At 37.5% G+C, this 26,193-nt stretch overlaps 1 protein-coding gene and 1 long non-coding RNA gene across 7 annotated transcripts in view; one reads left to right on the top strand and one right to left on the bottom strand.

The window, feature by feature from the left end:
• The window catches only part of LOC136844446 (uncharacterized), a 62,345-nt gene extending 55,547 nt beyond the window's left edge, over positions 1–6,798 (top strand). The window contains exons 4-5 of one of the 2 annotated variants that reach the window (XR_010854884.1): positions 5,551–5,838; positions 6,354–6,798. This is a non-coding gene — a long non-coding RNA (uncharacterized lncRNA). The other variant, XR_010854883.1, reaches the window with a different exon arrangement.
• The window catches only part of LOC136844443 (uncharacterized), a 51,416-nt gene continuing 29,678 nt past the window's right edge, over positions 4,456–26,193 (bottom strand). For all 5 annotated transcript variants that reach the window (XM_067113687.1, XM_067113689.1, XM_067113688.1 and 2 more), the window contains exons 4-12: positions 23,504–23,602; positions 21,430–21,573; positions 19,230–19,326; positions 18,523–18,684; positions 16,163–16,272; positions 14,498–14,596; positions 14,095–14,229; positions 5,113–5,220; positions 4,456–4,972 (exon numbers count right to left, since the gene is read on the bottom strand). In XM_067113687.1, coding sequence (XP_066969788.1) covers positions 4,709–4,972; positions 5,113–5,220; positions 14,095–14,229; positions 14,498–14,596; positions 16,163–16,272; positions 18,523–18,684; positions 19,230–19,326; positions 21,430–21,573; positions 23,504–23,602 — 1,218 coding nt within the window. In that variant the 3' untranslated portion in view covers positions 4,456–4,708. The remainder of the gene's footprint in view (positions 4,973–5,112; positions 5,221–14,094; positions 14,230–14,497; positions 14,597–16,162; positions 16,273–18,522; positions 18,685–19,229; positions 19,327–21,429; positions 21,574–23,503; positions 23,603–26,193) is intronic.

Raw genomic sequence — 26,193 nt, forward strand, 5'->3', positions numbered from 1 at the left:
GATCCTAGGCGTTGCTTGCCTGTCACCGACTGCCTGGTCATGAACATGCAATGGTTCCAGGATGTGTGAAACGTTCTCATCAAGACCCTCGTGATGTCTGTGACTTTGGCTCCCCTCTTCCTGATGGAGCTCCTGTAGGACTGTGTCCTCCTACAACCTGCTGGGCCACCACTACCAAACCCAACGTGAAGGTATCCAACAAACTGTGCACTAAGTTCTTGAGGTAGAAAGAAGTGAATGTTATCTGCCTCTTCCAGACCCCTGCCTGGAGGACCTGAACAACTGAGGTTCTTCTTGAACACCACTGAAGGCCCTATCCCCCTGATGTCATGAGCCCTCACTTTGGTTGCAGAAGGGTCTCCACTTTGTTCCAGCTGGTATCCCCCTCACAATCACTTCCAAGATACTTAAAAAATACTATGATCAAAGTAAGAAATTGAATGGTAAATTTAAGCTGAAAAAGTAAAAATCAACAAAATTAATTATGGAAAATCAAGAACACGTCTGGGGAACAAAGCCAAAATGCCTGATATGTCAAGCAAGTACTCATGGAATGACCATTATCTGTCAGTAGAGGGACTTGGCAACCCAGATGTCTTGTTGACCAAGCTTGATTATTCTTCTGTTGATCATGTGTGAATAAGGTTAGATACCTGAAGGTATTTGTAAAGTAGTGAGTTTTAAGTGCCAAAACATGGTGTCATATGCATTTTCATCTAAAAGGCTATGAAATTGTGTTGCCCTAAAATATAGCCATCACAAATGGAGAATTCCTTAAAAACTTGACACATGTATGGTAGAACCTGTTTCTGAAGCCACAGTGAGCTCGAAAAATATAGCTGTTATATTTTAGATCCCATCCAAGTCTTACAATAATCATCTTTTCCATAATTTTTCGAACATCATGTTAATTCAGTGAACTAATAGAGGTCGACAGACAACAGTGTCCACTGGCTTGGTCTCCAGAAAGGCAACAGTACCATAACAATAAATGCGGATGATGAAATCCAGCAACCACTGACTGTACCTTCAAGTATTAAGTGCCAACTGCTGTTAGCACTGGACCAACAGTCGATACTTTTGTGTTAATATTTTTTCTACCAAGGTATTTTGTGTTTCTTTTGCAAAGAGAAGCACAAAGTATCTTAGTAGAAGAAATGTTAAAAATAAAAATACTGTAGTCGACACCACCCTACTTACAAACATTCAACTTTTGAACATTCAGAGATACGAACAAACTGGATCGCAGATTAAAATTGTTTTCAGAGCGTTCCCCTTTGCCACCTGTAAGTTCAGATTAAGTTCTGCATGCCTATTCTACTTAGCGGCAGTGCTCGCCAACCCAGCTCCCCAGACTCTTGTACCTGCACCATTGGTAAGTCTCAATCTTTTGTGCTCCAAGCTATTCCTGTGATTTTATCGTGAAATATTTAGCCCATCGTTTATCTATCATGGCAAGTGAAGATAGTGGCAGTGGTAAAAAAGCAGCAAGCTATTGTAATGGAAACTAAGGTGGCGATTATAAAGAAATTAGATAGTGGTGAAAAAATGGTGGATGTAGCACACATGTAGGATATGAATTGTTCAACTGTTGGCACAATTTTTAAGAACAAGGAATGAATTATGGAACATGTTATAAGTGCCATGCATATGCAGTCAACAATTATAAGCAAGAGAAGGGGGAAGCTAATAGAAGAAATGGAAAAACTTCTGGGTATCTGGATGGAACACACCAGAGACAAAGTTCTGCAATGCTTAGCCTCATGCTGATTCAGGAAAAGGCCTTTTCAACAAGTTGAAGGCTAAGGCTGTCAAAAGCACTGCAGATGAAACATTTTCTGCAAGTTATGGGCGGTTCCATCACTAAAAAACGTGCTGACTTACATCACGTGTCCATTAGTGGTGAGGCAGCAAGAGCTGACAAAGCAGCAGCCAAAAAATTTCCCAAGACGCTTTAGGAAATCATTGATAAGGAATGCTATACCACTCAGCAAGTTTTTAATATTGATGAGATAGGCCTTTACTGGAAAAAAATTCCAGGAAAAACATACATCAACACTGAAGAGAAAACGATGCCAGGGTATAAGGCAGTGAAGGATAGGCTAACCTTACTGCAGGGTGGCAACGCATCAGGAGACTTCAAGCTAAAACTGCTCTTAGTGTACCGCAGTGCAAATCTGTGGGCACTCAAGAACATTACAAAGATCTCTATAGCCATAATCTGGATGTCCAATAGCAAAGCCTGGGTGACTCTTGCTAAATTTGAAGACTGGTTTTTCCATTACTTTATTCCTGAAGTCAAGCTGTACTGTTACAAGAATGGGATTCCTTTCAAGAGTCTCTTTATCTTGGATAATGCCCCTGGGAACCCACTGCACTTGGATGATTTCCATTCGGATGTGAAAATTGTTTATTTACCCCCTAAAACAACTTCACCCCTTCAGAGTTAAACCAACTCTGAGTATTTTGAAGATTTGCCACAATTCATTCCTACAGCAGATTTTTATTGTACTTTGGACGTACAAGAAGTCACAGTATGCCCAGTCTTGACAGTGAAAATGAATTCCAGGTCTGGGTATATATTGTATATGAGATTAGTAGTGTCTTTGTGTTTAAATTCATTTTTAAGCTTAACTAGATACAAATCACAGTACAGCATTATTTATCTTTATAACAATCATCCCCTGTAGGGGGAGTAGCGCTGTCAGCACCTCATGCTGTGCACTGTAGGCATTGCTTAAGGTCCTTCGCAGTGTCCCTTTCTGCAACCCCTTTCATTCCTTTTACTGTACCTCCATTCATATTCTCTTTCTTCCATCTTACTTTCCACCTTCTCCTAACAATTAGTGCAACTGAGGTTTCCCTCCTGTTACACCTTTCAAATCTTTTTACTGTCTAAATTATATAGTCTGTTCTATAATAATCCTTGGAACAAATGTTATGTCTTGGTCCAGGAACTCCTTTGTGAGTTTTTATTCTAAATAGCGCATTGATTATTAACATACTATTTCCAGCCCTTCAGGTGTTCCACACATGCAAAAACAACCTTCTGTGAGTGGGCTGGAAACACATTGGATGAGCTAGGCCAGTAGAGGTCAGGGATATGCCCAGGCCTCCCCAGTAGGCTTTTGTCTTTTAATCAGTGTACAGCTGAAGTGCAAGATACACTGGAAAACTCAGTTTATGAAGCATAGGTTCATATCTTCGTAGGAACAACTACTGTACTGTGTTTGGGCCATATACTGTATGTGGAATAAACAAGTATATATTGGACTAGTAACCAGTGAGTAGTCATTCCAAAACTTTATATTCGGTTGAGTACATGAATCTGCAATGCATACTTGAAAACAGTATGAAATCTTAATAATTTTTATTACGACAACGTCAGATCCCAGACTGAGTAATTGATGCCAAATTAGACAGTTGTGTAATAGTATGTATAATTTTGCCAGTTATGCAGATCACAGTTATTAACCTTTGGAATGAGTTAAAAATTCAGCTAAGTTAGAGAGAAAGAGAGAGTATGAAATTTATGCCATATTTCAAATTTCAAGTAATCTGATTTCTATATATTCATAATTGGCAGAGGCAACAAATGTGCATTCCTCAACTAAAAGAAAGCCAGAGCTAAAGGAGTCTTCATCATGAAACATATCTGAGAAGCAATAAAGATCCGCAACATAAGAAGAAAAAAAGGTATTGAAAGCAATGGGAGAGAGGACATCCATTTGTCATTTTGGATGACAGATAGGAATAAATGAAACATATAATATGCAGACCTAATTTGAAAAGTTCCCCAGATCAGTCTCGCATATACAGTAGTTTTCATCCTTGGAATGTCTTGGCAGGGCCAGGGTTTTTTTCAGAATGTCTTCTTTAGCCGAGTATCAAGGGAGCTATTGAAAAATCACAGGTAATTCATTCCCCTTCTGAATATTGGGATGAGGGAGAATTACAGCTTCTCTCACATTTTTAATTTAGGATGTTTTTAAACATATGGAATTTCATAGTTTGTTAAGGCAGCTGGTCGTCTTTCAAAAAATTCAGATTTTTGTCGGTTTTACTTTCAAAATTTTTAGTTTTTATATATACACACACATAGTTTTACAGGTGCTAAGGTTGAGGCATTTATAAATTTATGGATTGGAGAAATATTTGGAAGAATATTTTTATAAATTTTTTAGTATAAAATTGTTTCAATTAATGGAAATAAATCATTCATGTAATGCATCATATTTAAAGTTAAGATGGCAAGAATTTTAATGCTGTGATGCTGTTGATATTGGTCATTATCACCAAATATATTATTTGAATAATATTGGTCACAACAAACAGAATATCACACCTCTTGTAGTAAACAATTTGGATAGTCACATTTTTATATGTTCAAATACAAACTTGAAATTTAAATGGTTTAAAATCCTTCTCTTTCCAGTTCCAGGTTAAAAACAAATGTGCGTGTAATTTTTATTAACTGTTCAAAGTAAAGTGCATCTTATGCTGAAAAGTGGTACAGGATTTGTATTACATTCATGATTTCACTCAATGTACATCTTAATATGCAGTAATACAATACAGTTGAATTCTTCTGAAGAATAACAAACCTACACTTAATTATAATTACCTTACTACCATCCCCATCAAATTCTGAAATCAACATTTCATTGCTAACTTGACTGACACTCTCAAGACTAAATGTATAACATAATTACATATCTGTGCTTGATTGTGGCTCTTGTTTGGTAACCACCTGCAAGGTAACATTTTCAACAATATGGTGAACTGCAGTGTCTGCCTGAGCACTAACATGTGGATGAGTGCTCACATGTCCATCAAATCCCCCTTCACCTTCGGTAAAGCCATCTCCTTCTGTGAAAGCTGTTTCTCCTTCAGTTTCCAGTCCATCTGCTACAACACACTCTTGGGCATCAGTATCTTCATCACACAAATCAGAGTCTGCTAGGACAGCAACCTATGAATAATTCAATTTGCCATTATAAATATGTTTACTAACGTGGTCTAAAACATTTTCATTCATTCTCATTACATTCCTTTAATGGGGAAAATAACTACAGTATATCATCTATCTTGCCAGTCAATATATGCATCTACCTGAGCTAATATATCAGCTGGTGCAGCTTCCCCATCCACAAGCCTTCCTTCAGCCCTTAAGCGCTCCTCAGCTCTCATCTGGTACCACTCACGTCGTATCTCTTCTTCCTGAAACACAAAATGCAGTGAAAAGTAATTATTTTGACACCAACAGCAACCATTTTAAATATACTGAGCCCTTCAGAAAAGACTTGAGATGATATTTATATTACATGTGACTGTCATTACCATGTTTCAGTGGAAAAGAGGTGGTATCTACCTATCAATGCTGCATGACTATAGTTGTTAATCTGAAAGGACTGACCAAAAGCATTCCTTGTGAAACTAGGTTCGGTATACAGGCACATAACCGAACGTTTCAAATGTAGTATTTGTTTCAGAGCATATCAACCAGTGATTATTGACAATTCATGAGCATTGCTGCCATTTCTCTTTCAGGGTCAAATGAAGGTAGTCAAGGTTAGATGGTCTGAAGCAGATACATGCGGGTCTTGTTTCTCTTCAGCTAAGAAGAAATCAAGGTTAAAACCAGACTAGCTCTCAATGACGAAAGCCCTCTTAATGAGAAAGGAGACTTTTGATGAGGTTAAGTCATTAAGTTGCAATGCAGAAAAAATGTCATCATAAACAACAAAGGTTACACAGCAGCTTTACAAGAGATAAGCCACAATTCTGCCACAGGTCTTCATTCCCTACTGTTATACAAGTAATACATCCATCTTTATGGTCAGTAGTTTACAACATGATGTTGTATGCATTATTTTAAATTTCAATGTGCTCTTACAGCTAAAAAAAATTCTTTTCATGTCTGAGCAATATGTACTTTGGTTTCAATTCCTGAGGTTGCTTCAAATTACACTTGTGCCAGAACTGTAGGTTACTATGCTTTAGTGCATGATAAACAAATGATGAACTTTTTTTAATCAAATAGATGCCACATACTATGAACATTTTATATTCTATTTGTTATACAATCTTTCAATATTAACATTACAGATAGGGGAAAGATAATATTAAACATTAAACAAGATGACCTTGTTCTCTTAGCCCTTGAACTGTTACCGCTGTTACCTGCGGTAAATTATCTCTTGGCTCCCAGTTGTCGGCTTCACAAGCACTCAGGGAATGCTTACAATATTCACTGACAATGGCAAGTAGTGTACATACAAACATGTTTAGATACCGCTAAAAACATGTTCAAGGTACTTCTCAAGTTTTATTTTATATTTTTCTTTTTTCAGTTCCCCCAGTTACTGAATGAAGGTTAATCCAAAGGAGTCTGCTCTTATGTCTTGATGAACCACAGCAACCTCTGCTAAAGAAGAGGAGGCAGCCTCTACACCAACCTTCCTTGAGGATTAGATAGTACTGTACCAAGTGTGGCAGAAATGATACAAGGGTCTGCTAGCAGTACCGGCACAAAAAAATGAAGCAGCAGCTTGGACTTGACTGTGCTGTGCATTACTGCAACCAAAGGCAACAAGCACTCCCGGGTTGAAGTGAAGGAAGGACAAGGCTGATGGCAAGGGGGAATGAAGGCACATTACAATTGCTTCATTTACTAATGAAAAGGTGCATGCATCATCAGCAGCAGAGGTGGCTGGTGTAAGTGCATATGAGGGTGGGGTAACTTCTCCACAATGACCAGTGCATAGCACTCACAACACACTATATCATTATACAGTAAACCCCCCGTATTCGCGTTCTCACGATTCGCGGACTCACACATGTGTGGGGTTTCTCTGTGGAACATATCTACCCATTATTCACAGAAAATTCCCCCATTCGAGGTATTTTTCACTGAGAAATATTCACTAATTACTGTATTTTCATATTATTTTCATGAATAAATGCATTTTTTGTAATAGGCATTTTTACAGGGTTTTTCTTGTGTTTAAACTATCAAATGGAAAGCAGTTCTAAGTGTTTTTAGAGGATTTTAAGCATTCATGATTTAGCCCCTCGGGAGTGCGAACGATCCCCACTAATATGGGGTATCTACTGTATACTGGTTTTACAGGTGTGCAGGGAAGCAGCAAGTTAGTATAGTCACAGCGTCAATTGATTCATACTTGCATTCTGAAGAATATGACTCCTCTAACTGAAAATGCATTGTTGGTTGATAACCTTCACTGTGCACTGGTAGAAACTGAGAGTGGTCCAGAGAAGCCAAATTGTTGAGCTAGGCAACTACATATGCACAAACTTCCTGTGTCCTGTTGTGAGAGGAATGTTTAAGGGGAATCCAAAAGTGAAGTCTCTTGAGTCTGAGAAGTGTTTAAGGGCAATCCACAAGAAGAATCTCTTGAATCATACTCTGAGGTGGTCCTGGAAGACCTGGGTTTGCTGGATACTGAAGAGTGAGAAGTTCTATAGAGAAGTAGTAAGCTGAAGAGGTAATAGTGCTATGAGCATTAGGTGCACCACAAAGGGAGCAATCTCCACAATAGCACCCTTTTGTAAGGGAGACAGATACTGGTGGAGTACTTCCTTCTAATGCCGAACGATGAGCAGACGGACACATTCAGCATGTCTCTCAGCACATAAGGTGATCTAACATGAGAAGTAGTTGGTGATGCATTCTATGCTAAGTAGAACTGGTTGCTTGTTAAGTACTCACCTGAACCTTACTGATGTTCAATGTGTACTTTGACCTAGTTAAAGCTCTAAAAGGAATACTTGACAGCTCAAACCAGGCAAAGAAGCATCTCATCCAGGTTGCCACCAACAAAATCTTGGAGGGTATCTAGAATGTTGCAAATTTATGATCAGAAATGGAAAGGTTCTAGGTTTTGGATACAAATTCAGGGACAAAAGCTCTGACAAGCCCTCTAAGAGCTGGACAAGGTAGGAAATGCCATGCAGTTCACCCACTCTCTTTGCTGAGGCTAAGGCCAAAAGAAAGACTGAGGAAGTTAAATCCATGTCTAAAGTTGTTGAACTGGCTCAGAGGAGGCTTTAGTGAGACTCCACAGAACAAAAGTGGCATCCCATTCCAGTGGGCAAAGTTCCAAAGGAGGGCAAGACTGCTCCAAATTCCTGATAAGCATGGACCATTCCACCGAAGTGGAGTGGTCTAATCCCTAAAGTTTAAATATGTATCATGAGGCTGCTTAAACTGAAAGGGACTCATCTCTGCAAAGACAGACCAGGAAGTCTGCTATCAACAGAGACGCAAGTGGAACAGTACCCCTTCTATGACACCAATCTCAAAAATGGCCCACTTTACCTGATAGGCATTGGAAGATAATCTATAGTACAAAAATATCCTGATATCTGTGCAGCCCTGCAGGAAAAACCTCTCTTAGGGAAGAGAGCAATGTCTGTGAGATAATCAGTGTCTCAAAGTCCTGTCATAGCTGCACTCCCTGGATCAAGAACACCAACAAGACTTCCTCCAGAATTCCTCAAGTTGCTCTGCCAAACCATCAAGATAAAGGAGGTTACTATGAAAGAGATGATGACAAAGAAGACACAAAGGAGCATTTCCTTTTTTACCAAGAACATGCCTGCCTTCCAATTGACCTGAACTCATAAAAGAAAATACTGTACTACAGAGGTAGGCTCATTCAGAGGAAGATCAGCAAGGAGAACACCTTCAAGGGATTCTTACATGAACTAGTAACTGTAGGCACTGCTTGAGATGTGGCCTCAGCAAGAGCACTACCATCATCAAGAACCACCATGACAGATGTTCTGGAGGATAACAGTTTTTTGTTCTTCCTTGCCTTGCCACCAAGCTATCAAGGAAAGTGGAGAAGGATGGGCTATGTGGGACAATCAGCATAGGTCAGATTTTCTGAGGATAATTTATAGATGAAGAATCATCAATGTCAGATGGGGAAGATGTAGAACGAACATCAACCCCAAAGGCAATAGTATTAGCAAAGAATGGGAAACTTTTTGGTTGGTTGGGGAAAAAATCAGTTCATTCTCAACTTGCAAGAAGCAAGATTGGTGTCACAGAAGTGGCACTGTTTCACTTGAGTCTCTGTCTTTGCGGAGATGAGTCCCTTTCGATTTAAGCAGTCTTATCATACACATTTAAACTCAAGGGATTAGACCGCTCCAATTTGGTGGAATGTCCCATGCTTATCAGGAATTTGGAACAGTCTTGCACTCCTTTGGAACTTTGCCCACTGGGATGGAATACCACTTTTGCTCTGTGGAGTCTCACTAAAGCCTCCTCTGGGCCAATGTCAACAACTTTGGATAGGGATTTAACTTTGAAGACTGTCTTTCTTTTGGCCTTAACCTCGGCAGAGAGCGGGTGAACTGTCTGGCATTTCCTATCTTGTCCAGCGCTTAAGAGGGCTTATCAGCTTTTGTCCATAAATTTGTATCCAACACTTAGAACTCTTCCACTTCTGATCATAAATTTGCAACATTCTTGATACCCTCCTAGATTTGGTTGGGGGCAACCTGGATGAGATGTTTCTCTGCCTGGTTTGAGCTATCAAGTATTCCTTTCAGAGCTTTAACTAGGTCAAAGTACACATTGAACATTAGTAAGGTTCAGGTGAGTACTTAACAAGCAACCAGTTCTACTTAGCATAGAATGCATCACCAACTACTTCTCATGTTAGATCACCTTAAGTGCTGAGAGACATGCTGAATGCGTCCATCTGTTCATCGTTCAGCATTAGAAGGAAGTACTCCACTAGTATCTGTCTCCCTTAAAAAAGGGTGCTATTGTGGAGATTGCTCCCTTTGTGGCGCACCTAATGCTCAAAGCACTATTACCTCTTCAGCTTACTACTTCTCTATAGAACTTCTCACTCTTCAGTATCCAGCAAACCCAGGTCTTCCAGGACCACCTCAGAGTATGATTCAAGAGATTCTTCTTGTGGATTGCCCTTAAACACTGAAGAGACTTCACTTTTGGATTGCCCTTAAACATTCCTCTCACAACAGGACACAGGAAGTTTGTACATATGTAGTTGCCTAGCTCAACAATTTGGCTTCTCCGGACCACACTCAGTTTCTACTGGTGCACAATGAAGGTTATCAACCAACAATGCATTTTCACAGTTAGAGGAGTCATATTCTTCAGAATGCAAGTATGAATCAATTGGATGCGCTGTGACTACACTAACTTGGTGCTTCCCTGCACACCTGTAAAACCAGTACACACTGAACATCAGTAAGGTACAGGTGAGTACATATCAAGCAACTAGTTCTACTTAGCCTAGAATAAACCACCTACTACTTCTCAGGGCAGATCACCTTGTGTGAGGGGCCTGTTATTTGTCTCCATGAGCGCTGCTGAGAGACATGCTGAATGTGTCCGTCTGTTCATCCTTCAGCATTAGAAGGAAGTATTCCCTTACAAGAGTACTATTGTGAACATTGCTCCCTTTATGGTAGATGTTAGTAGGCAAAGTGGCACATCTAATGCTTATAGAGCTATTGCCTCTTCAACTTACTACTTCTCTAAAGAACTTCTCACTCTTCACTAACCAGCAAACCCAGGTCTTCCAGGACCACCTCAGTGATTCATGAGATTCTTCTTGTGGATTGCCCTTAAACACTTAGACTCAAGAGATTCCACTTGTGGGTTGTTCTTATACACTCCTCTCACAATAGGGCATACGAAGTTTGTGCATATGTGGCTGCGTAGTTCAACAATTTGGCTTCTCCTGACCACTCTGTTTCTACCAGTGCACAATGGTTATCAACCAACAATGCTTTTTTCACAGTTAGAGGAGTCACATTCTTCAGAATGGAAATATGAATCAATTCGATGCACTGAGTACACTAACTTGGTGCTTCCTTGCACACCTGTAAAACCAGTACATAATGATATAGGTGTTGGGAGTGCTAAGTACTACTCATTATGGGGAAGTTACCCCACCCTCATACACACTCACACCAGCCACCTCTGCTGATGATGATGCATGCCTCTTTTCATTAGCTGATTTCCCTTTGGACCCCTTTGGGTTTGTTGTCTGTTGACTTTGTCCGTAGGGTTTTTAGTGCCAAAACAAATGACAAAGCACAATAAAACCAGAAAAACTCAGTGGAAAATTCAGGAAAGCACAGTACATGCCTGATTCCTTAGGAGTCACACAGAGTACTTAAGAGATATAGAGATTTCAAGTTGGTGTGACCAGGTCCAGATTACAAGTTAGCCTAATTATGATTAATAGGGTTCAAATGACAGATGCCATTTGTCCTCAAGAGCTGGGTGAGCTACATGACTGTTGAGCAGCCACCACAGAACCCAAGGAAATTGAGTCCGAGGATGCATGGGCAATGTCCCAAAGGTAAAAAGGAGGCGAATGTGGTCTGTCGTGACAGCAATTCCTCGTCCTTAGCACTTGTCTGACAGGTTCTTCCTGAATGCTGGGGGTAGACTAATGACCTGACCTTATGAAATCTTGCCTGGAACATATTGTTGTACACCAAGTCAGCAGTGGTGTAAGTCCACTTAATCATTACATAAAGGCAAAAGAAATGGAGCTCTTGGACACCACTTCTTGGGTGAGCCAGAACTATTAAGTTGTCAGCACCTAGTTTGGAGGTGAAATCTTGTCAGCAGCTAGTTTGGAGGTGAAATCTTGTCAGCACCTAGTCTGGAGGTGAAATCTTGTCAGCACCTAGTTTGGAGGTGAAGTCCTTAAGTGGTATGGCAAAAGGCCTTCGGGTACTTGGTAGCCTTTAGGGTCCTTAGAAATGGAATGCTCATACCCTGTTGATCACCCGGCGAATCAGACAAAACAACAGGAAGTTGTAAGCCCAAGACTTGAATCATGGATTTAAAAGATGTCTCCTAGGCACCAACAGCATATGGAGTTCCCAGGTGGTCACCTATCCAAGTACTGACTAGCTCTAATGTTGCTACCCATGGATGTGAAAAACATCTTCTAGATGCCAACAACATCTGGTGTTTCCAGGTCACCTACCCAAGTACTGACCAGAATTAACTGTTGCTAATCTTTGCTGATCGGACAAGAAGTGATGTTTTCAATGTGGTATGGTCGTTGGCTCTCCTGCCCACAGTCTGGAAAGACAGCCAAACAGTAACAGCTTCTGTGTTGAGATTGAAGGACTAACCTGACTGTCTTCCTTGATTGAACAATCTGACTGTCTTCCTTGATTGAACAATCCTTCAGAACATCAAGGTGCCTGGACCAATTGTTGCTAACAATGACCCTAGTGACGGAACTTGTCTGTCATACATCCATCTTCCCTGGAATGTGTCTAGTTGACTGCTGTGCCGAGTGTGCTGCTGCAAACTCGTGCACCTGCATTGTCAACTGAGGAGATGAACGGACACTAGCCTTCCGTCTTGACTATGGAACTAACGTGGTACTGTTCCTTAACAACACCGCAGTACATCTATCATCAGATCGTGAGGCTTGAAGAGCTAAGATTTAGGATATTGAGGTGCAGATTAGATCAGGTTAGGGTAGGTTTAGTTTAGGCTAAGTTGGGTTAAGTACCCAACCTAGCCCTTTGAAGTGCAGGTGACTGCCTTCTGCTATGCCATGAGGCATTAAGTTCCAGGATAGTGAACTGCAAGTTAGGTCAGGATAGGCTAGGATTAGTTAGGCTACGTTAAGTACCCAACCTAACCTCTTGACGTGCAGGTGACTGCCTTCTGGTTGATGCCTTGACTCACGAAATATCTCCAGAGGGGAATGGTGTAATGACACTTCACGGAGGTACTTATTGTCTAACCACTGGGCTAAGTCCTGTCTCACTTCTTCTGAGAGAGGAAGGGAAGGAATGGGATGACCTTTGTCAAATACCAGGACCCCTTCAATCTGCACAAAGTGAATGGAGGAGGAGAAACTGCCCATGAAGAACCGGCCTCCCTGGTGACGACAGGTGACCAAGCAGGGCTTGCAACTGCTGAGCTGGTTGTCCCTGCTGAGACAAGGACAACCTTGCTGCTGTATCTATTAGCCTTGCAGATACTTACTTCTTGCTTGGGTGAGAGAACATGCAACTCTCAGGCTGCGAGGAAATCCAAGAAGTCTGTTGGCCTGTCCTAGAGACGCTTAAACATTAGGAGACGTACCCTGAATGGACGTGTCCTAGTCGAAGCCAAGGTGAAGAGTTAAATGAAAAACTTGGGGAGAGGTCGGAAGCATGCAATAGAGATAGGCATGGAGCTGTCTGCTCTGAAGAGGTACGAAGCCTCCCCAGAAATGAAGCAGAGGAACTTGCAGGAGGGTTGATTGTAATTATTCTGAAATACTCATCCTTCAAACCCAAGGAAGAAATCAAGTCTTGACTCCTTGATGGTTGCAAATATGGAGAGTTTTGTTTCTGTCTTGAACCAAGGCTGTTGAAATGGGTCAGGAAAGAAAAGATCTATGACTGATTTCTAATTATCCATTACCTTCTCTATGAGAGAGGGACGGTTGTAGAAATCGGGAACTGGATTTTATAATTTCCACAATGTATTCATACAGTATAACCTTTAACTTCCCTGGATGGTTAATGAGGAGTGGTAGGAACTCAAAGGGAAGTTGATATCCTACCGAAGGACATCTACTACCCAGATTTCAGTCACGGATAAATGACCCTTAAGTCTAACTGCACTTTTCACTGGCAGCCACTTGTGGGGAGGAAAGCAGTCCTAGCATCTTATTCCTACTTCTTAACCTATTTTCCTTTCAGGAAAGGGAAGAAGTTTGAAAGGAATGCCTTCCATGTTTCTGTGATCCAAAGGGACTGAAGAAATCATTGGCACCACTCGAATCTATAGCAAGACTTGGTTGTATGATGCCCAGTGGCTAAGATCAATTCCAGACTGTACCATTCTAAGAGTGACACCCCTATGTAAAGACCTCAGGTTTGTATGTTAAGAAAAATACAAATTACTTAAAAATTTGTAATTTTTCTAGTACTGTATATAAATATTGAGGCTTGCACTTGTGTAAGATCTCAAGCTTCTTGATAGTGGGTGTAGACTTTTGACTCATCACCCTTCAGATGAAACCAAGTTGCAAAATCACACTTCTACACTACCTTATTGAAAATTTCCTCAATGTCAGGTAGCAGTTTTTCACAGGCTGTTGCCACTTCTGATGGTTTCCTAGAACTGTTTCTCCCTACGCTGACTTTGTAGAGACGAACTTCACGACGCAAGTTTTTCATTTTAACCTGTAAATAAAACTGAAACATGTCAGACTGAGGCTCTGACCAGTTAGCTTTCATATGTAGCTGATTTGGACTTGAGATTTTGCATGTATAGGGGCTCTCAAACAAAAATATTCATAAAAGACTACAATTATTCACATCTTAATCTTGTACTATGTAACTTCCATGAACAAAGCATAAACTTCAAGATATTTGAATGAAATTATTTTATTATCCTTATGTCAAAAAACAGCCCAAGGGAAAATATGATTTTTCACTTATACAAACTTGCCTGACACTGGCGCCAATTTTTCTGAATTCCTCTAGCCTGAAGTCTTTTTGCTACTCTCTTACAAAGGGCCATGGATCGAATAAAGTATGAAGGAGGTACCTTTAAAAGAAGAAAAAATGAGATATTTGGCTTTGAAAAATGTATTACTTCATGGGTTTCGTATGCACAGTACGAAGATCCTACATTACTGAACAGAGATAAAGTTACTGTGTACAATGAGAAGTGATCAACTTGAGGATTTCTACTGCCTCAAGAAACATGCACCTTTTGAACTTAAGATGCAAAAATAATAATAAAACAGTTTTAGTGTGTTCAACATACAAATCTATGGCATTCATAGTCTTAGGCTTCCACAAACTAGGTAAGCAGGCAGTGATTCCTGGGAGCAAAGAACAATTCCCAAATTCAGGAGATTCCTGCCAACTTTTATTGGATATTACATGGGGGGGGGGTTGACAAACTGAAGCATTTGGGTCTCTACAAAATCTCACAAAGGTACTCTGAAAAACACAACCTAGACACAAAAAGAAAATGTTCCTTTTAACTCCATTGCTGAGATGGCAAACCAGTAAGTTATATAGTTCTTGCATTCCTCCCATAAAGTTAAATCCACATAAAGGACATCACAAATAGGGTGAGTTGCTTCAAAGGCTCTACGAAAGGTTTATGTGGCCTTGAGAAAACCGTAAAGGCTCAATTTTAAATGGGCATCTGAAGCAAAAGTAACTCATTTTCAGAGATCTGGAAAAAGCTCTTAAGTTCCAGCTGGTTGAAGTTCCCTAAATTTGATAGCTAAGACTCATGACATTCTTTTCTTCCTTTAAAAAAGCAATGCATTCTACTAGTAAGATGTTAAAAAAAAAATAAACAGCATATTTAAGAGAAGCGAGTAAAACCTATCCCTATTCACTGAGCTATAATCTTTTTAGGAGGTTACAACTAGGCCCCATCTACATCATTTTCTGCCTTTTTACTTTTAATTGGTTCCCTTTGGTGGCTTCACACCTTTCCAATTTTTTACATTTTATCTTACTCAAATATCTTTACCTCATCTAAATTTAACCATCTGGGTGAGCCCTATAAGTGTAGATATGCAACTTGCTGGTCTTATTAAGCTAACTTAGTACTGTACTGTACCAAATTGTATTATCAGGACTTGTCAGCTAGAAAAAGCACTAAGATGATGCAAAACCTGAACCAAAACAACTGGCTTATAAGGACCACTGCAAAGACAGCATGGTCAAGATGCCCTACATAAGTTTTTTTCATTTTTACATGTTCAAATACTAACTACAGTTCTCTAATAGCATCATTTTAGTCTAAGGGTAATTACTTCTTAGAAGAATTTTGAATCATATGAATAGTAGTAACTTCATACTGTATCGGTAAAGAACACCTAATATGCAAGAACCATAACTAGCTCCTAATTAGAAGTATTCTGAAAGATATCTTCATGATACTCACCTACTTAACAACTTACTGTTTGTATGAGTGGTCAAGTTCAAAGCCTAAGAAATATTCCAAATATGCTGCCACAAGATGGACTAGCATCAAAAGCATAAACATTTTCTAATGTGTTAAATATAAAACTACAAACTTTACAGAATCTCTACTGGCTTAAAATCAATGCTTAACTTAGTGAATGTATTTATCATAGACACAAACCTGTGTAAGTGTTTCTCTCCAAACCTTTAACAGAGCTTCAGTATCCCGGACAGACCAAATCTTTCGTGATGTACAAGTACAGATGTCCAGGTCGTCATCGTGGAAATGACCTAAAACAATTACATTACCATAGTCAGCAACTGCATTGAATTAAATATATCTCTAGATAAACTGGCTGAACTATATAGGTAAGTTTAATCTCTTCAATGACTCATAACTTGGATAAATTGTATTAATTAAAAAAAATTACTTTAATTGCTACTGAAAACAATTTTACTGTACCCATAAAATAAGATATCAAGTCCTCTACTGGGGAAAAACATTTTAACAAACCCATTTACAACATAAAAATTATTATTCAAAAGATGAAAACTGTTCATATGGAACAAGCCCAAAGGGGCCACTGACTTGAAATTCAAGTTCCAACGACTATAGTGTTCATTCGAAAGAAGTAACAGAAGGTAAATGGAAATACAGAAAGAGATCAGTTATTAGAAAAACTGATATATTACCAAATTAATTAATAAATAAAAATGTGGGTAAATTATCAAAATACAAAGAACTGTATTAGGATAGTAACGAAATGCATCTTCGTTTGAACTTCTGAAGTTCCAATTGAAGGACAACCTCGGGGAGGCTGTTCCACAGTCCAACGCTGTGATGAATAAAGGACTTCAAAAGTATTTCAAAACTAACTGATGTGTTGAACGATGTAGCGTTACAGAGTGAGAGTAAAAATTTATTTTTTTATGAATCGGAAAATAATAAAGCTTATCAAAAACTATTTGGATTGTTTTGCTTGGATCCAAACACCTGATTTATGTCATGAAGTGTTAAAAGAATGATCAAAGTATAACATTTAACTTTTAATGCATTAATGACTTTGCATTACACTAATATGAGACAATAAATAAAAATTATATAAAGGTTAAAAGTAATGAAATTTGAAAAGCTAATGAAAATATCCCAGGTTTTTCAACTGCTGTCATTGCTATACAGTACATTAAATAACTTGTTATTCTTTAAATAAGCTTATAAGCAAGCCTAGGCTAACTATTTACACCAAACTTAGGTTAGGCTAGGCCAAGGAAGGTAAATTACCTCATAAAATAAAACATATGATCCTTCGGTAATGCATAACTGTTCTGGTAACAGGTTTATTAGCCAACATAGACCAGCCTATATGAATTAGATTTGCTTAAAATTAGTTAGCATAGGCTAACCTATATGAGATAAACACTCTTAATCCAAGTAATAGATAAATCCAAATGAGATCTTTCCCAATTAGCTCAGATCAATGAGGTTGCTGTAATTTGAGTACCTTTTTTGTATAAAAAAAAAAAAAAAAATTCTTTTCAGATAGGCTTCAAGTCAGATGAATTTATTATAAATGCCATGTATAAACCATTGATGTCGTGAAAAAACTGGATCCGTTTTTTCTTGATAATCCTTCACAACGTTCAGAATATGCAAACAGAAGGGAGAAGCAGGCAGCCGGGTTTGTGGTTCTCATTTATCTGTAAGTACGTTGGAGCAAAATTCTTGTTGTTCAGTCTGACTGCACAGGCATTGTTGTGAATATTAAAAGGACTCTCTTTCTGATGCTTAAAAATTAAATTTGGATGAATTGACCAATGTAGAATCTTGAGTGGCAATGCAAAGTGATGATGGACCATGCAAAAGTCCCCTTTGCGTCTTTCTCCCAGGGTACCACCAGAGGTAGGCTTGTGTAATCATAGTGCCTCTCAGCCAAAAGCCGGTTTTGTTGTAAAGAGTCCGTGAGGTGTTCACCGCTAATCACTTTGTATTTTTGCCATCTGAGGCTTAGTATAGTTGATGTTCAGTCAAAGTGTAGTCTGATGATTCTGAAATAAGAATCGCATGAAACTGTAACTTTCTGAGGCCGATGTCATGGGTTTCACAGGTTTTGTGAAACTTTTCCCTTTGGAGTTGTGTCTTGTAGCCGACCACGTGGTCCTTAAGGTTGTACCATTGTACTTTAGCTTCTTGTATGTTAAATTTTCAGTCTAATTTTGTAATAAAAACCGTAAAAAACCCAAATGAATCTTGCTGGACCTTCACTTAGACGTTTGCAGATTTTGCCCTTCAGGCCAGGTTATCCCAAGTCAACTAACATCTCGACTCAGAACTAGTGCATCTGAGGTAAAATTCCCAACAAATGTGTCACAGAAATTCCCAACAATATTTTTAAAAAATACTAAAACAATTCTTTGTGTACACCTATTGCTTCTGTCTTTATGTCAATTAATTTTAGTCTATATTCGAATAATGCACAACACTTCACTTTGTTGTAAACCTGTTACACAGGCTAAATATAAAAAAATACGATGGTATTTAACCTGGTGATCCAAGTCGTCGAATCTTGTTAATTGGTTCAGAGCGTTCTTGACCTCCATCTGAGCCTTCTGTCCGCTGCTCATAACATACAATGTTATTGCTGAGATGCATGGCTCGTTTACGTATTGCTGATCGAGCACGTCTGCGTCTCCTTATACCAGAACCTGACAAAATAATAATTTTACACTTACAAAACATGAATAAATTACAAATATATATTTTAGCCAAGACACAATATGTCAACATCTTGAATAAGCATGGTACATTCTTATGAAATTTTTAACAATTTCTGCATGAAATCTTTCCTGATTTATTTTACTTTTGCCTCATGGAAAACATGTATTTGCCTCATGGAAAACAAGTATCTAAAGGTATTCTTTAAATATTTGCAAACACAGTTCTATGATTTTTAGTTATGCTTAATTTGCCAAGAATCTGAGTACTGAATGTTGGATAAATATTTACATAGACAGAAGAAGTACTTTGATACAGAAATCAAACACTCATAAAAAAAATTCAGCATACACCACCTGATACATAATGGTAAGAAAGATGGAGAAAGGATTAGCCAAAAGAAAAAAGCTGGAAGTTGTAAAATTAAGTTAGGGAAGAGTAAGAGGAAAAAAATCTGCAAATACAAATAAAAAATTGATGTGGAAAATGGCACATAGGACTTATATTAATCACTAATTTCACATTTCATACCCACCTGCTTGTGGGAGAGGTTGTGCTCTTGGCAGTATAACTGGTTTACGTTCAACCACCTCCCATTTTTCACGATTATCATCTGAATCTCCCAAATCCACCTATGAAAATTCCTGAACTTGTACAAAAAATACAATAAAAAACATTTTATAAGCATATTAACCAATGATAACCATTACTGTGAATGCAGCTGTTGGTAAGGTATGGCTGACAACATAGTGGATGCTGTGTTTTTCAAACTACTTTAATTCAAGAAGCAGCTATCACATTTCACTTCTTTAGCAATTCCGTTGATGAATATTTTTAGAAATACAGTGCTAGGGTAGCCATATTTTAAAAAGTTGGTATGCAAAGATTACCAATTGTTTTATTTTAGGTCATCTGCTCTGTTATATAATCTAAAAGTAAGTAATATAGTCGAGAAAATGTATTTAATCTGTTTTTTGTTAAGCAGCAATCCTAAATATACCCCTCTGGGATGAAACAAGTCAACTCATGTTTTGCATAATAATTCCAGACAACAAAAGTAATGAAAAAGACATAAAAACTCCAGGAAAATGTGTCCGTATCCAGTAACAAAAATGGTTACATGGGACTAAAAGTGAACAGGTTCTTGTTTCTAACTGCTGCAGTTGGGGAATCAGAACTCAAAGGCTATAACTCCAAAACCAACCAGATTACAGCCAGGCAGTGAAAAAATAAGTTATACACAGACAGTGCAAACAGCTTTACTGCTGAGGCCTGTAACAATACAATTAATCTATCAACTTGCAGGTCAAGCCTCCACAACTGGCTAGAATACATTCATAAAGTTGGGTTGCTGCTATATATGCTGCTACATATACAGACACTACCCTACTTATGAAGTAGGTATGTTCCGAACAGCCATTTGTATCTTGATTTTTTCTAAGTTGGTTTTTAATGTGTGGTGTATAATTTTTTTTGAAGTTGACATTCAAATTTTCCTCTGGGCACCTATATTCTGCTAGTAAGAATATTTGCAAAGAACGTGAGGAAGAAGAAGAACCTGTTCCGTCCCCTCCCTAATTATCTAGAGTATACTTGCGATTAATTACCATGTATTCTTACAACCACAAGATGATTTGTTCATACTGTAATCTTAAAATATTCCTACTTATTTCTACCTTCTCTATCTAACTCAGTCTGTGATGAAAATCCATTTTCTAAATTTTCTATTTTCTATATTTAGTATATTTTTTTAAATCATGCAGCATTATAAGGAATTACTTTGGATGCTAGAAAAGCAAAAAGAGTACTAATTTCCAATGTTGCTTGAATCTAAATTTTATTTTCTTCTTTTTATCTTTCCAACATCCAAAGTAATTCCTTATAATACATCATGATTTAGAAAAAAATACTAAATATGGAAAATAGGTATTCATCACAGACTGAGTTAAATTGAGAAGATAGAAATAAGTGGGAATACTTTAAGAGTATGAACAAATATTCTCGTGATTGTAAGAATACATGGTAGTTAATCACAAGAATACTCTAGATAAAATCTGGGAAGGGGTTAAAGGAGCACCTTCTTCTTCTTCTTCTTCGTGTTCTTCCGTCCTTTGCAAAAATTCTTACTAGCAGAACATGCATCCAGAGCAAGATTTGAACATATGGGTGGCAAAGGGGAGTGCTCTGACCACAATTTTAACTTGTGACCTTGTCTGTTCGTATGTCTGAAATTTTATAAGTTTAAAGTTCGTAAATACGGTAGTGTTTGTACATACTATTTGAATTACCATCATACAGTTTTACAAGAGCTTAAAAAATTATTTTAAGCTTGAAAACCACTAAAAAGTGGGGGACTGGTAACTGGCTAATGGTGCCAGATACTCTGTGAAATCAGAGCTGCCTAATGTCACAAGTTAGCTCAAGGATTTCCTCAAAATATTAGTTCAGTATACAGTACTAATGATAATCTGTCAAGGGTTAAGTCAACTGACGTACAACAGGATACAAAACTACTACCTTAACTCTCCCATTACAATTATGTTGCAATGCAACCATAACTGCCAGCCATATGAATTATAAGTTCTAAAAACATGATTGGAATATTTTTTTTTTTTGCGAACACTTCCCTCTGCCAAAGAATTAAAAATAAGGGATCAGTTTTATAAAGAACCAAGGTACTATTACATTACCAAGCATATCCTAAAATCATAAGGTTTTTTTTAAAAGTTCCATACCTGCTGTGTATAACGATGATCTTTAACTCTACGACCTTTTACAGTTGTTGTAGCAGTTGTCGTTTCACCATTTGCTGTCACCAAGCCACCTACGCTTCCAGATACATCAATTGAAGTTTTGTCATCCAAGTCTGGTGGCAAGTCCTATGAAAGGCAAAACCAAACATCACTGCTAGCGCTTTCTTGTCTTATACTGTATACAGAAGTTATTTTCTTTTTATTCAAATTGAAGGAAATGCAAACACAAAAATGGACCAACTAAAAATTATTTCAATATTCCCAAATAACAATATTGTACTCTTTTTAAGATGTTCGCATTTTGTACCACTGACTTTTGTACTGCTTAACAATTTTCTCTGCTTTGTTATCTACTTAATTTCAGTATAACTAGGCTACTTCAAAAAATTTGTTTTGTATATTTAACATGGTAAGAATGGTAAAATGAAAATAAAATTAACTGGATTTAACATTTTTTTTATTCATATGAGGGTCAACCAAAAAGTTCTTAGCCTCACCCAGAAAGAAGAGTGGTTACTAAGAGTTTTTGGTTGGACAGCATAATCAAGAACTCAATTTTTTGCCTTCGCAGGGGATGCGTACCACAACAACCACCCCCGGGGCAAATAGTTAATATCCACGCATACTTGACACCCCTCTGAAAAGCTTACAACTGCCTATTTTGATAGTTCAAACACCGAAAAAAAAAAAAAAAAAAATATTGCTTATACCCAAGTATTTTAATAGTTTTATCACATATAATGCAATTAGTCACAAAAATGATATGAAAATACAGTAATGAGTAAATATTTCTCTATGAAAAATACCGCGAATAGGCAAATGTTCCGCAAATAACATGTATATACATTCCACGAAAATCCGTGAATAGGTGAAGCCGTGAATCCAGAACCACGAATATTCGGGGGTCCACTGTATATTTGTTGTAAAATATTTACAACACATCCTTGGATGGAAATGGTGGACAACATTCCCCTCTTTGACATCTCAAGGCAAACTGATCTCTCTCTCCTGTACCAATTAGCTATAATTAGCTATTATAGTTGCCGTAAGAGTTGCAATGAATCATTTATTGCCCGTGAAAGTAATCTAAACACCTTTTCCACAAAATTCGTTCAAACTGTATGGCGCGAAATGTTGATCGTCAGAGGACGATACCTGGAATTTACCCTAAGGCTACAGGTAAGCGTCATTTGACAACGCCCACTCACAAAGGGTTAAAAAGGCAGACACACTCCTTTCCTAAGTTGCATGGCATCCAAAAGGTGAGTACATCGTTAACTTTCTTCAGAAAGATACCCTAATGGGTATCTTGAATAAAGAAAACGGCTGATAACGTGACTTTACCTTGAATAAAAAAAATTCCTGAAACACTAGTGCTATGAGAGTGGTGGTCATGCTAAGATATTGCTGGGTAAGGTGCAAATATCCCGCAGCCAAACCCGACACAATTAGGTAAATCACCTTCGAACCACAAAGAATAATACATATATTATTACTATTACTGTTATTAAACATCATCTGACCTGAAACTACCCATTTTCCTATATTAAAATTCCACTAGTATGGTCACAATTTTGGGAAGAGTACTGTAATGAATTCAGCCATGTAAAGGGTGAGTATCGGGTGGTGCAGCATGCAATCTTCCCTTACTCTAGGATAGCAATCTTCCCTTACTCTAGGATAGCAATCGTTACCATGAGTGGATTCAGTGCACTTTAGATATGGAAGAGTGCCTGACATTGGTGGATCAAGTGTACCAATGTCAGCAACTTTTACGTTGAAAATAACTAATTTAGTGACCACCATGTTGAAAATGGATGATGCTAGCAAAGACTGCTGAAAATAGATGAAGCTAGCAAAGACTATGTTGAAAATAGATGAAGCTAGTGAAGACTATGTTGAAAATTTATAAAGTTAGTGTTGACTGTGTCGAACAGTAATGCAAGAACTCTCTTTTCTGAAGCTTCGTGTATGAAGGTAAGAACTTTTGAATGACCCTCATACATATTAACTGTGTAAACTAAGAAGTAACTATAATAGTTTTGAATCCTCTTACATCTATATCACTGTCATCTGCATTGTCTTCAAGCCCTTTGATGCGTAAATATCTGGCACCCCGTATAAAAGATTGCAATCTGTCTTGGCTTACACAAACCTGAAACATAAAATTTATATGAGTTTTACATAATAAATTCAAAATAATACTGTACTGCTTTTGCAATAACTAACTACACCAGCAATGTTCTTAACACAGAAATAAATGACCACTTTACACTGAGTACATAAAGTATTACACAAATGTTCACTATGAAATTTAATCATAGAATGATTAAGCACAAAAATTATATCCTAATTTATAATTAACCCTTTAACGCCGACTGGACATATTTTACGCCGACAAAAAGTTGTCTGTCGGTGCTAAGTGGACGAAAAATACGCCGACCACAAAATTTTTTGTTAAATATTCGCGGAAAATACTTATATAGCCTCGGCATAAAAATTTTAAATCACGCCATTTTGAGGATGTTGGGAGTTCACGGATCATGCTGTTGTTTTGTTTACAAGGACCTCAGCTGCAATGCATGCAAATTCCTTCTTATCCTAAAAGAAAGCATCAGCTAACTCATGAAAATCAGAAATTCTTTAGTCACTTTGTCATAATTTTTGTACTTTTTCATATTAGCCTTTACATAAAGTTTTTATATATGAAAATGTGTGCAATTTCATGAGAATACAACAAAAATAACTCATAGTTGTAGCTTTTATCAGTTTTGAAGCATTTTCATATAAATCACGGTAAGTGCTAAAATTTCAACCTCTCGTCAACTTTGACTCACCCGAATGGTCGAAAATGAAATTGTAAACTAAAACTCTTACATTCTAGTAATATTCAATCATTTACCTTCATTTTATAAACAAACGAGAAGTCTCTAGCACAATATTTGATTTATGGTAATTTTTTTTTTATTTTTCCATGTCTCGCACGCTTAGCTCTGCTGAAAGTCTCAGAAATTTTTAGCCACTTTGTCGCAATTTTTGCACTGTTTTCTGTTAGCCATTACATAAAGTTTTATATATGAAAATGTACTTTATGAAGAATACAACAAAAATAACTCATGGTTGTAGCTTTTATCAATTTTGACATATTTTCATATAAATCACAATAAGTGCTAAATTTTCAACCTTCGGTCAACTTTGACTCGAATTCGGAAATGGTCGAAAATGCAAATTGTAAGCTAAAACTCTTACATTCTAGTAATATTCAATCATTTACCCTTCATTTTGCAACAAAACGAGAAGTCTCTAGCATAATATTTCGATTTATGGTGAGGCTTTGAAAAAACTTTTCCTCACATCCGCCAGCTTTAACTCGGAATGAAAATCTTTGTAAGAGCCTGAAGCCGCCTCTTCAAACACGTGTGTGTTCGTGTGTTCGTCGTCCATCAGATGGACAAGACAACAAGAGCATCTCGTTTTCTCTCTAAAGGGAACGCGATTTCAACCATGCAATATTTCCGCCCGTTTCTCCCAACCATTGTTGTCTTGATGTATGTACAATCACCACTATTTGCATTGCCATGCAAGCATTCTAATCATGTACTCATAATGTTCCAACGAATCTTGTATCAAACCAAATGTTCCTGCTTTGTGAAGATGCCAAACGCCTCCCGCACTCTGATGGACGACGAACACACGAACACACACGTGTTTGGAAGAGACGGCGTCAGGCTCTATAACTTCAGAAATTTTTTTAGTCACTTGTCGTGATTTTTTTGCACAGTTTTATATTAGCTGTTACAAGTTTTATATATGAAAATGCACAATTTCATGTAGAATACAACAAAAATAACTCATGGCTGTAGTTTTTATCAATTTTGACATTTTCATAAATCACAATAAGTGCTAAAATTTCAACCTTCGTCAACTTTGACCACCAAAATGGTCGTAAAAATGAATTGTACAAAATTCTTAAGTCTTAGTAAATATCAATCATTTACCTTCATTTTGCCAACAAACGAGAAGTTCCTAGCACAATATTTCGATTTATGGTGATTTGAAAAAGTTTTTCCTACTCCGCACGCGCTTAACTCTGTTGAAAATTCAGAATTTCTTAATACTGAACAGACTTTTGCACCATTTTATATTATTGTTACATAAAGTTTTATATGAAAAAATGGGTACTCTTTACAGAATACAAATAAAAATAACTCATGGTTGTAGCTTGACTGCTTGAAATATTTACATAAATCATGATATGCTGAAATTTCAACCTTCGGGTCACTTGACTCTAATTTAAAATGGTAAAAATACCTGTGTTAAAACTCACATTTTAGTAATATTCAATCATTTGCACTTATTTTGCATCAAAACGGGAAGTCTTCTAGCGCAATATTTACCATAGAATTTGAAAAAAATTTTTACGGCCCCCTGCGTTTAATTCATGCATCATTTTGTGATAATATTTTCTCTGTGTTCCTTTGATTGTTTTACAATTTGTTATATACCAAAATCATCTCAATTTAGTGTACAATATAACGAAAAAAAAATAAATAACTCATTAGCTTTAACCGTTTTGCTCACAGCGCGATTTGTATACAATTATATATGAAATTTTTTTTTGCGCTGTCATATATTCCAATATTTATATATGATGATATTTTTTTTCATTTCTGATGGTTGCATACTAAACTTCAGGCAATGAGAAAAAAGGAGCCAAAAATGAACTCTTAATCTTAAAAACTAAGC

Source organism: Macrobrachium rosenbergii, chromosome 12, assembly GCF_040412425.1.
Source record: "Macrobrachium rosenbergii isolate ZJJX-2024 chromosome 12, ASM4041242v1, whole genome shotgun sequence".
In the NCBI taxonomy this organism is placed as follows: Eukaryota; Metazoa; Arthropoda; class Malacostraca; order Decapoda; family Palaemonidae; genus Macrobrachium; species Macrobrachium rosenbergii.